Below are 12,227 nucleotides of genomic sequence, written 5' to 3'. Positions count from 1 at the left end.
GACAGAGGCCTCAACTCCTCTGCAAAAAGGAAAGAAGAAGAGTCCGTGTGGTGAGAGCAGGCTGAGTTCAATGGCTGTAGGGCTGGATGGGAGAGGACAGAATCCAAGCTGTAAAATTATTCAGATCAGGGACCCAAGAGAGGCGTTCAGGGCAAACGAAGAGTTTTGTATAAATTACTTGAGTAGGAACATGCATGTACAGTCAGACCTACTGGATTTTTTTCCTGGCTGCCTGAGTAGGTCTAGCTTGGAAAGAGAGAGAGAGAGAGAGAGAGAGAGAGAGAGAGAGAGAGAGAGAGAGAGAGTCTTAAGTAATATGTTTGGGTTGGAGGCTGGAACTGCCCCAGATCCTAGTATGTCTAAGAAAAAAACACAGAGCAGGCGTCTAAACATTATGCAACTGGAGTGGCCACGTGTCCAATTTTACAGAGGGCAGACCTCTATTTGAAAGCTGTCAGAGGACTGTCTCTTTTAAAACTGTCCTCTGTTTGAAGGACTGTCAGGTCTGGTATAAGGACAAAGAACTGTGCAGCAGTGGCCTTGAAGTTTGCCCGTCAGCTGTTATCAGATACCCTCCAACATTTCTCTGATGAAAACAGGGACATCCTATTCCATAATAATAATAATTTTATTATCTAGGTAAAGATGATTTTATTATCTATACCCCGTCCATCTGACTGGGTTGCCCCAGCCACTCTGGGCAGCTTCCAACACATAAAAACATAATAAAACATTAAACTTTTTAGAAAAAAAAACTTCTCTATACAGGGCTGCCTTCAGATGTCTTCTAATGGTTGTACAGTTACTTATCTCATTGGCTTGGGGGGGTGTCGCATAACTCCATACCCTCCAACATAGGGGGAAATAGGGGTGTCCTAAGGAAAAGTGGGACATTCCAGAATCAAATCAGAAACCAGGGCAGCTTCTGTAAGTCCAGGACTGTCCCTGGAAGAAAGGGACACTGGTTGGGTCTGTATAACTGACAGCAGACCTAGCGGGCACAGTGGTCACTTGGCCACAGTTTTCCCCACAACGGCAAGGTGGACTGTGTTTTTATTTCAATTACAGTAATTATTTGCATCTAGACATATAAATTGGGACGCGGGTGGCGCTGTGGGCTAAAGCCTCAGCGCCTAGGGCTTGCCGATCGAAAGGTCGGCAGTTCGAATCCCCGCGGCGGGGTGCGCTCCCGCTGCTCGGTCCCAGCGCCTGCCAACCTAGCAGTTCGAAAGCACCCCCGGGTGCAAGTAGATAAATAGGTACCGCTTACCAGCGGGAAGGTAAACGGCGTTCCGTGTGCTGCGCTGGCTCGCCAGATGCAGCTTTGTCACGCTGGCCATGTGACCCGGAAGTGTCTCCGGACAGCGCTGGCCCCCGGCCTATAGATGTGAGATGGGCGCACAAACCCCAGAGTCTGTCAAGACTGGCCCGTTCGGGCAGGGGTACCTTTACCTTTACCTAGACATATAAATTAGCATATGCAAGTTTTGTGAAAGCCTGTCCTCTTCGGTCCCCCTAAGAATTCTGGGAGCTGTAGTTTGTTAAGGGTGCTGAGAGTTATTAGGAGGCCCCTATTCCCCCTCACAGAGCTGCGGTTTCCAGAATGGTGTAACAACGGATTCTTGGAGACAACCAGGAAAATGAATGCAATAATCGTCAAGTCCGAATGTGGCATTCCCACATAGCAGCTGAGAGCAAGGTTGATGGTGGGTCCCACTCCATCCCATTTCCATCCCATATGTGTTCACTGAGGCTGCATACACACCATATATGTATTTTTCATCTTTGTTGGAAGCCGCCCAGAGTGGCTGGAGAAACCCAGCCAGATGGGCAGGGTACAAATAATAAATTACAGTGGTACCTCGGGTTAAGTCCTTAATTCATCCAGGAGGTCCGTTCTTAACCTGAAACTGTTCTTAACCTGAAGCACCACTTTAGCTAATGGGGCCTCCCGCTGCCACCGCACCTCCGGAACACAATTTCTGTTCTCATCCTGAAGCAAAGTTCTTAACCCAAGGTACTATTTCTGCGTTAGTGGAGTCAGTAACCTGAAGCGTATGTAACCTGAAGCGTATGTAACCCGAGGTACCACTGTATTATTATTATTATTATTATTATTATTATTATTATTATTATTATTATTATATTATATAAAATTCATCCATCCAAAGAATCCTGGGAACTGTAGTTTTACCACCACCACACAAAGAGCTACAATTTCCAGCGCCCTTAACAAACTACAGGTGTCAGGATTCTTGGGGGGGGGGGTTAAACATTTGGTGTGCATGAAGCCTTAATGTCTACACAGGGCTTCACTTTCCTTTGTTCATTTCCCAGTCCAACACATTTTGCTGCCTGAAGCAAAGCCATAAATTGATTGCTTGACAGATTGCAGTGCGGAGCAGGGCATGAGAACCCCCAGTATCCTTTTGGTGTTGCCTAATGGATTCTGGGAAACGTTTGCATCTTGGATAAGGGCAGGCCGGTCATTCTGGAAGCAACATAGGATCTGTATGTATCTAGGGTTGCCATATTTCAAGAAGTAAAAAAACCAGGACACAATCAATTGCTGAGCTTTTTGGGGGGAAATCGCCCCAAAGCTTGTTAAGCTATTTTGGGGGGGACACACAAAAAACTTTTGAGCTTTTTCTCCCCTGTTTGCGAAAACCCAGACATTTTCCCGATTTTTATAAAATCCCCCCTGGATGGTAATTTCGACCTTGGAATCCCAGGCATGTCCGAGAAAAGCCAGGCATATGGCAACCCTATACATATCATATATCTCTTCCCCGCTAGGAATCCTGGGGACTGTAATTTGTTAAAGGTGCTGGCAACTGTAGCTCTGTAAACTACAGTTCCCAGGATTCATTGGGAGCTTGTGTGTTTTAAATCCCTGGCAAATTGTATTGGCCCAGACCACTCTCCATGCTGCCCCTGTATTTGTCCCTGTGTTAGGAGATGGGGTGGTGCCAGGGAAATGGAGTTTCTCACCTTCAGCCCCCCCAGCAGCAACCCTAATAGCAGCAGCCATCAGAGGCCAAATCTATGGCGCTGTCTCTCTCCAACCGGGACTTGCTAGGGGAGGGCGAGAGGTCAGTTATCCCAAATCTCCCACCCAATGAACTCAAGAACGTACTGGATCTGTCTCCCTCTCTCTCCTTCTTCCCCTCTTTCTTGGATTTCACGAGACAACCGGGACTTGCTGGGGGAGGGCGAGAGGTCAGTTATCCCAAATCTCCCACCCAATGAACTCAAGAACGTACTGGATCTGTCTCCCTCTCTCTCCTTCTTCCCCCTCTTTCTTGGATTTCACGAGATGTCTGCCCACTCAGGCGATGGCTAGGGCAGAAATGGGGGGAGGGAGGGACAGAACTCCAGCCAGCCAGAAGCCGGAATGTCTAATTCAATCCAGATGCGAAAAGCAGGCCAGGCCAAAGCCTCACCCAAGCTGGATTGCGAGAGAGAACTGTGTTATGTTGGGGTTGTCACCTGGCCAGCATAAATCTGGATTAATTTATTCCTTTTTGGTTAGCTTTTTTCTTAAAAGTACAAAAGTTAAAAATATTTTCATTATCTGTGGGGTTTTCCGCCACCCCTCATTTACTTAACCTATATAATTTATATCACACACTTACATTGGGTGGCTACAGAGAAAGGTCCTCTGTTTGAAGCTCTGTCTGGGAAATGCCCTCTTTTTGAAAGCATCCTCACTTTCAAGCGCTGTCCAATCCAAACCTGGTTTAAAGAAAAGGAACCCTAATAAAGTTCTTGAAACTGTCCATCAACAGTCAGCCCCTGGACCAAAAACGCGCACGGATCACCTGGCAACAGTCTTCTTTCTCCACTAGAGTTAGGTGTCTTGTATTTCTATTCAAATGGTAGCAGCTCTTTCCCAATGTCTGTGTATTTGTATAAATTAGCAGTTGCAAATTTCATGTCAATCTGCACTCCTCTTTTGGGAGAGTGGAATAACTGCCCACCCAACACCTTCACCATAAGTTTACAGTCCTTGGGCAGCTTAACAAGACAGTAAGGACAGAAACATCACTTATTATTATCATTATAAACAAAAACAAACAAATTAATGAAGCAAATTAATTCAGAAAACTGGAGGGGGGAAACAGTCATCCATTCAAATAAACAATAAAGTTGAGCGTGTGTTTATTTGCACACATTTAGAATACGTTTCAACAGGAAGTGACCTTGTCGTGGGCACTTTTGTCAGCTCCTTTCACAGTGCAGATGTTGTGCGTTTGTGTGTACGTCTCCCTTGGTCAATGAGCAGTGATTGTCCCTGCTTTGTGTCTGTGGGTTGCTCCCAACACATTACTCTTTCTGCATGCAGTGTGCGTGATAACCTTTCGCTTAGTGGGTGGTGGAAACGGGGATGCCAAACTAGTCTGGTCTAGCAAGGCTGTGAGCAATTAACCCCCCCCCCCCCAGTCGCAGCTTAGAACCTCCCTTAGCTACTAACTCACATCGCTGAGGCCACCAGGGGATGAGGAATCAGCTGTCAGGCATCGCTCTGTCACACCTGGATGCAGACCCAGCTGAGGACTGCTGCTCCTCCAGCAGCATTTTGTATGTACAGTGTTTTAATTGCTAGGAGCTCTGCTGGAAGCCAGTTTGGGGCTAAAAGGCAAGGCTGATCGATATAGCGTAATGTAACACTGCAGCGTGGAGTGCTCATGTTCAGGGTGCCTGCCAGCCAGCCGTGCCCTTTTGCAGCATACTCCATTCCATTTCCCTTCCCAGTGGTGGAGCGGAGCGAGAATGCAAGGGAGCACAGCTGTAGGACAGAGCGAGAGCAATGCAGTAATCTGCCAGAAGGCGGGGTGAATGAAGAGGTAAAAGAGGCTCTCAGGTCCTTTTCTTTCATGTGGGCTCCTATTTCCACACTAGTGGTTTGAATGGTAACCCTTCCTTGCAAGAATGTTTGTACTTCTAATTTAAAAAGCTGAATATCTTTGGAGTCTTTTGCACGTTTAACCTTTGCAGCCAGAAATAAGCACCGCTGAGTTCAATGGAGCTTCCTTCCAGGTAATTATCAAAGAATCATGGAGTTGGGATGGTCATCTAGTCCAACCCACTGCATCTCAGCTAAAGCATCCATTTGTATAGGAGCTGAGGCTGGGCTACAAGAAAAGGCTAGTGATGTGGTGGTAAAATTCCTGTTCTGGATACTCCTTGGGGGAGTGGTTGTGGCTGCTGCCCTCTTACATGCCAAACTTCATCACTGCCACTGCACCCAGTTTTCTGTTTCCAACAGTCAGTCAGCACACCATGCCCAATGAGCACGCTCAGTCCCCCTCTAATGCCTGCTTTTGGGGTCCCCTCCCCATTGAGGGTTTTCCTCCCGCAACATGCGCTCTGTTTCAGCAAATCTTGATGTGCTCCCAAGCCTGCTGCTCATCTCCTTGTACGCTGCTGGTGTTGTTTTGGCTGCATAAAGCTCTGCTCTCCAAGAATGAGCTGCTATTAGAAGATACAGTGGTGCCTTGGTTCTCAAATGCCTTGGTTCTCAAACGCCTTGGTTCTCAAACAACTTGGCATCCAAACACTGCAAACCCGGAAGTAAGTGTTCCGGTTTGCAAACTTTTTTCAGAAGTTGAACGTGCTCATTTTGAGTGCCACACTTCTGTTTTGAGCATTACTGTCTGTCTGTTTTCGCTATTTATTTTGCATTTTTGTGGCTCTTTTTGTTTTTGTGGCTGTGTGGAACCCAGTTCAGCTACTGATTGATTGATTGATTGATTGATTGTGTGACTGCAGTACATTGTTTATTGCTTTCATTTTATGGATCAATGGTCTCGTTAGATAGTAAGTTTCATGTTAAATTGCTGTTTTAGGGGTTGTTTTTAAAAGTCTGGAACGGATTAATTCATTTTGCATTACTTTCTATGGGAAAGCGTGCCTATACCTGGCTAGGGCTGATGGGAATTGTAGTCCAAAACAGCTGGAGGTGGGGAGCAGATGACAAATAAATTACAATCCCAGTGGGGTAGCTCAGTATTTGCCAGTGGATAGGAGTGTATTTACATGTAATTCACCAGTCTTTCTGAACACCAACTTGGTGTGAATTTCCATGGTCCAGGCACGTCAGATAGCAAGTTTCACATGCGATGTGGGGGAATTACAGATGCCAGTAGCATATACAGAGTCTGAATATTGGCCCATCTGGCTGGGATCTCTCCCAGCCCTTCTTGGCAATCCTGGGAATTAAACACAGGGCCTTTTCCATACAAAGCTTAGAATCATAGAATTGTAGAGCTGGAAGGGACCCTGAGGATCATCTCTTCCAACCCCTTGCAATGCAAGATCCTATATAAAGCAGTATTTTGTTGTTTAGTTGTTTAGTCGTGTCCGACTCTTCGTGACCCCATGGACCAGAGCATACCAGGCACTTCTGTCTTCCACTGCCTCCCGCAGTTTGGTCAAACTCATGTTGGTAGCTTTGAGAACACTGTGCAACCATCTCGTCCTCTGTCGTCCCCTTCTCCTTGTGCCCTCCATCTTTCCCAGCATCAGGGTCTTTTCCAGGGAGTCTTCTCTTCTCTCTCTTTTTTTTTTAATAATATTTATTCATAGTTTCAGAGTAATAGAAAAAAAGAAAAATAGAAAAAAACAACACTACAATACATAAAAAAGAAGAAAAAGCGGAAAACATAAAAACCAGTACGGCAATACAACAAAAAAAAAAGGGGGGGAGAGACACAAATCCCAAATTTCATATCTTTAACTTCCATTTGCTTGTTTCATTGACCTCCTCACACCTCCCTTTTTGTATTCTAGTTTAATTAGTTATTTCAGCAAATTCTTTCCATCTTTCTCAATTTTTGTTAAATAATTTATCTTAACAATTTAACCTAATAATTACCTCAACAAATCCTTTCCATCTTTCCCCATATTCCGTTATTCAAATTACCTTAATTTATTTAACCTTATCTTACCATAAAGTACCTTAAAGCTTGAATCTTAATACTCATCTCTTCTCATGAGGTGGCCAAAGTATTGGAGTCTCAGCTTCAGGATCTGTCCTTCCTATGAGCACTGAGGGCTGATTTCCTTCAGAACGGATAGGTTTGATCTTCTTGCAGTCCATGGGACTCTCCTCCAACACCATAATTCAAAAGCATCAATTCTTCGGCAATCAGCCTTCTTTATAGTCCAGCTCTCATTTCCATACATCACTACTGGGAAAACTATAGCTTTAACTATACGGACCTTTGTTGGCAAGGTGATGTCTCTGCTTTTTAAGATGCTGATAATGATCCTTCATGGATCACTGCCTTGCCGTGGCGAAGGGGCTTGAATAACTCAGAGATGCTATGAGCTATGCCATGCAGGGCCACCCAAGATGGACAGGTCATAGTGGAGAGTTTTGACCAAATGTGATCCACCTGGAGCAGGAACCGGCAAGCCACTCCAGTATCCCTGCCAAGAAAAACTCCATGGTTCGGGAATCAGCGTGTTTTTACATGAGTAGAATGTGCCCTTTTATTTAAAATGCATCTCTGGGTTATTTGTGTGGCGTGCCTGGTGTTTTTACGTGAATAGAATGTGTGCTTTTATTTAAAATGCATCTCTGGGTTATTTGTGGGGCATAGCAATTCGTTCTTTTTTTCTTCTTCCAAAATATAGTCTGGCCCACCACATGGTCTGAGAGACTGTGGACCGGCCCCCTGCTGAAAAAGGTTGCTGACCCCTGCTATATGGAGATCAGACTTGCAACCTTGGCATTATGAGCAGCACACTCCAGCCAACTGAGCTATCCTGAGTGCCTGCGCTCTGCCCTCCCCCCCCCCCAATATTAGTCTATGTCCCAAGGGTGTCAGTGTGTACTCTCTTCTTTACACCTTGTATATGCCAGCCATGCCAGAGACTATGGCCCATGCCTATCACTGGCTATACTGCAGAATCACACTTAAACCAGGATCAATTGCTCGGTCATGTGTGCTTTAAATGTGTCTATTGCTGGCTATAGTACAGCATCACACACATTTTAAACTTTATTGTCCTTTATAACTGGTAGAAGAGACCTTTTTTTATTTTCCTGAGCTTTTCCAGCTGAAACTAGGTTTCCCATTGCTTTTATCTTTATGGCTTTCAGCTTCTTTTATTTTTGAATGCACATTTTAATTGTTTTATTTTATTTGGGGGGGGCACCCTGGGAACATGATGGAACATTGGTATAAAAATACTTATACAGTATCATGAAAACTGCTCAAGACCTCAGATTGGACAGATGATATATCTCTTTATGGAACATGGCGATTATGGGGCAGTGGAGGGGGGGAATCACACATAATCTGAAATTTAGGCAAGGACTCCTTTTATATGGTACGGCATGCTTTTATTTACTATATGGCAAAGAGCACCTTCTCTTGGCAATCATCCCCATAAGTTTCGGGTGCATGGAATGATAACTTGACTGCTTCTTTATTTTCCCTTCATATAATGTGCATACCTGGAATAGGGCAGGCTTTCCTGTAAATTCCTCCAGTTTGTCTTTCCTGGTTGCATTTCTGTTTCTACTTTTCATTGTGCTATAACCGTTAAAAACACAATAAATGCTACTTACAATAAAATGCATGCTTATAACAAATAAATTATGAATGAATGCCAGGAGTCATGTGCTTTGCACAGAAGAATTAGGTAAGCGTTGCTCCCTCCGGATGTTGTTGGACTCCAATTCCCATCAGCCCCAGCCATCATGGCCAATGGTTCGGAATGATAGGAGTTGTAGTCCAGCAATATTTGGAGTCCTGTTGTACAGCCTTGTGTGCACATATTATCTGCCTTTGTGAGTCTCATTTCTCAGTGTAGTTATTGAGTTTCATAGCCAGGCATTGCCTCATTGATCCCACAGGCATCCTTACCTTTTAATACATTCCACAAGGTTGGTCCATTAGGGGAAACGGGGCACAACCTCACCAACCCTCAGCTGGGATCCCACCAGCCTTCATACCTACAACCAGGCCCAGAGGGTGGTACTGACTGTGGCTGCTTCCTCCTCCTCCTTCTTAGTCTCAGTCTTGTCCTGGTACACCTCAGTAGACAGGAGGATGGGGCAAAATTAGTTGCCTCTGCCTCTCATTGCCTATGGCGCCACCTACTGTTGGCTCCCCCACCTTCCACCCTATCAGCTCCAATAAGTGACAGACACCACTGCCATCAATGCTGCCTTTTCCAAGCCATCTCCTTGGAGGTCTGGAGGGACGGCCGGCCGGTACCTCCAGCTAAGACGGGAGCCTAGGGATGAGGATGGGGGTTCTTGGGGTGTTTGCTCATCTTGGGATAAGCAAGTAGGACTGGTACCCAGTGATGGGACAGATATGGGGAAGGCTACGAGCCATTCTGGTGGTTCCCAGTACCTGTAAAGGTAAAGGGGCCCCTGACCGTTAGGTCCAGTCGTGACCGACTCTGGGGATGCAGTGCTCATCTCACTTTATTGGCCGAGGGAGCCTTCTGGGTCATGTGGTACAGCTTCCGGGTCATGTGGCTAGCATGACTAAGCCGCTTCTGGTGAACCAGAGCAGCACACGGAAACTCCATTTACCTTCCCGCCAGAGCGGTACCTATTTATCTACTTGCACTTTGACGTGCTTTCGAACTGCTAGGTTGGCAGGAGCAGGGACCGAGCAACGGGAGATCACCCCGTCACGGGGATTCGAACCACCGACCTTCTGATCGGCAAGTCCTAGGCTCTGTGGTTTAACCCACAGCGCCACCCGCGTCCCTACCCAGTACCTGTAGGTGAGGCCAAATACTCAGCAAGGAGACGGACAACTGGAAATATGGGCATGGAAGTGGGATTCAGGGTGTAAGGATGGGGCTGTGATGCAGTGTGGGACCAAGATCCATACCTGCCAGCCAGCCAGGATGAAAGGTACAAAGGGGAAGAGAAAGGAACTGCACCTTTTGGTCAAGGTCAGTTTGCTCTCACTTTCTGTCTCTGAAAGCCCAGACTGATGTAAACCTCACCTGTCGAGGCGGCTGCAGGTGGGGAGGAAGAGACTGGCTTGGTTCTAGAGATGCTGGCGGGTCGGAGAAGGCTCCTGGAAGGGAGAGCAGCCGCGCGATTATAAACGGAGGGATGGAAATGAGGCTGATCCCCGAGGAAGCAGCAGCAGCAGGAGAAGAGATCTGAGATGATGGATAAATGGGACGTAAAAATGGAGGAGAAGAGGCACCCGCGGGCGCCTCAGGGGAGTGGGAAATGGGGGGGGGAGGTTGCAGGGAGGGGATGCGGGGTGAGGACCTGGGGGTTAGCGAGAGGAAGAGTGGATGGGCGTGTGCAAAGGAGATGCGGGGTTGGGGCTTAAGTGGCCGAAGATGGGGAGGGGGTGTGGTTGCCGGATCGCGCTCCTTCTCCAGCGGCCCCCTCCCAATATTCACACCCACGTGACCTTATGAATGAGATTGGGGAGGGAAGAGGAGGTGGGCTCGCCAGAACCGTGCATTCCTGAACAGCAAAAAAAGGGAGCAGGGGTGGGGGCGGGGCGGCTGAAAGAGAGAGAGAGAGAGAGAGAGCATCCTCGCTCCAGCGCTGGGAGGGTGGGAGGCAGGCAGGCAGGCAAGGGAGGGAGCGGCTGGCAAGCAGCGCAGCCCTGGGAGACTGCCCGGATCGCAGGCAGCAAAGGGCGCCGCCATGCGAGCCTGAATGCCCCCCACCCACCCCCCAAATACCGCTCTCTCCCTCTCTATCTAGATAGGCACCTTCCCTTTTCTCCTTAGCCTGCTTTCTCCCGCGCCCCTCCCTTTCCCCGAGGAAACATCTGGACCCCCATCGCTCCCCGCCCACCTCCCCGCGCAAGGACACTACCCGGCGGAGAGAGGCGGGCGGCGGCGGCGGAGGAGGAGGAGGAGGAGGGGTGAGCCGGAGGAGGGGTGGGGGGGACCGGGCGGAGGGTCCCCCCCGAAAGGAAACCATGTGCTGAGCGGCTCCCATCCTTGGCAGGTAACGTGGGGTGATAGGGTGGGGGAGGTTAAGCTGGGAACCGGGGAGATTGCGCGTGGGGGGAGGCTGCACGCGTGGGTGAACCGCTTCAGGGTGTGGGGGGGTGGGAGCGACCGCCTGGCGGGGGTGCGTGGGGGAGTCGGTCTTCTTCTCGCGTGGGAGGCGAAACGTCACCCGCTTCGGCTGGGGAGGAGAGCTGGGGGTTCCCACGACGGGGAAAGGGGATGGCGGTGCTGTGACATGGGGAGTGGATAGGGTGGGGGGCTGCACCGGAGGTGACAGCGGAGCCACCGCGTGCGGCCACCTCTGTGGACCCTGCCACGCCCCCCTCCGGAGCCCCCACTTTCAAAAAAAAGAAAACAACCCATGTGGGGGCTTTCCGCTTGCGATCTAGGGTGTGGGGCCGCATCTACTATGGCACAGAGGTGAGTGAGGAAATGTGCTTTACGCGTGAGTGCCTTTCTCACGCGCATGTATGTCTTGGTTGTCCATTAGCAGGCATTGGGGAGTGAGTGGGGAGGGGGGAGCTTCTTCCAGAAACTGGGGTGCAGAAGCTTCCTGCAAATGGGCGTGAGGGGGGCTGGTGTGCGGGCATGAGTTTCCATGCGCAAGGTGGGCAGCTTGGCTGAGGCATGTGGGCTGAGCTCGGCGTCTGCACACTTGCACACGTGTAGACCTATATACGGGATGGAATGGGGAATGGGTGCCCGGGGTTGTCAGCCTATGCTTGTGGTGGCATGTGCGTTTTGGTAGCCATGTGCAGATGTGCTGGTAGTAATGGGGTTGAGAGACAAAGGAGGAGAAGGAGCATGGGGTGGTAGGGAAAGTGTACCATACGACTGAGGGTGTGCACATAAATTGCTGTGTGATCCTGTCTTTCTGTATGCCATTATGTGCACCATTGTGCTAGCTGCCATCCTTGTGTGCTTAATCTGCAGGTGTAAAATCATGCATGCATTTTTCCCTCGTGTGTGTGTGTGCATGTCACTGTCTTCTTCTGCACATCCCTCATGCATCCGTACCTTCGTGCATGCATTTGCCCTTGTGCACGCCTGTCGTGCATGCTTTTCTCTCCTCGCTGTGGCCATACCTTTGTAAGAACAGCCCTCTCTCTCTCTCGGTCTCCATGTCTGCTTGCAGTTGTGCATAGATAGAGAGGCAAATAAGTGCTTGTGTGAGAGAGGCTGTGAGCATGCTTCTCCTGAATGGCCGGGGTGGGGGCGAGGGAGTGTCGGCGCTTTTAAGCAGATCTGGATCCAGTTGGAAT

At 48.6% G+C, this 12,227-nt stretch overlaps 2 protein-coding genes across 8 annotated transcripts in view; one reads left to right on the top strand and one right to left on the bottom strand.

Moving 5' to 3' along the window:
• SHANK1 (SH3 and multiple ankyrin repeat domains 1) overlaps window positions 1-12,227 on the top strand; it is a 142,373-nt gene that overhangs the window by 21,562 nt on the left and 108,584 nt on the right. For 2 of the 7 annotated variants that reach the window (XR_014212736.1, XR_014212737.1), the window contains exon 1: window positions 10,423-10,960. The exons of 1 other annotated variant lie outside the window; for it this stretch is intronic. The gene's annotated coding sequence lies outside the window, so the exon portion shown is untranslated. Of the gene's footprint in view, window positions 1-10,422; window positions 10,961-12,227 lie in introns of those variants that run through there. 4 more of the 7 variants (XM_082194286.1, XM_082194283.1, XM_082194284.1 and 1 more) reach the window with 3 other exon arrangements.
• CLEC11A (C-type lectin domain containing 11A) overlaps window positions 1-12,227 on the bottom strand; it is a gene marked incomplete at its 5' end in the record, with an annotated part of 39,142 nt that overhangs the window by 19,893 nt on the left and 7,022 nt on the right. The window contains one exon of the mRNA XM_082195380.1: window positions 9,985-10,409. Within this exon, the coding sequence (XP_082051506.1) occupies window positions 9,985-10,409 (425 nt within the window). The remainder of the gene's footprint in view (window positions 1-9,984; window positions 10,410-12,227) is intronic.

The sequence above is a fragment of the Podarcis vaucheri genome (assembly GCF_965113315.1).
Source record: "Podarcis vaucheri genome assembly, chromosome: 13".
Lineage (NCBI taxonomy): Eukaryota > Metazoa > Chordata > Lepidosauria > Squamata > Lacertidae > Podarcis > Podarcis vaucheri.
Note: the sequence above shows the minus strand (reverse complement) of the source record. Positions and strands in the feature narration are given on the sequence as shown.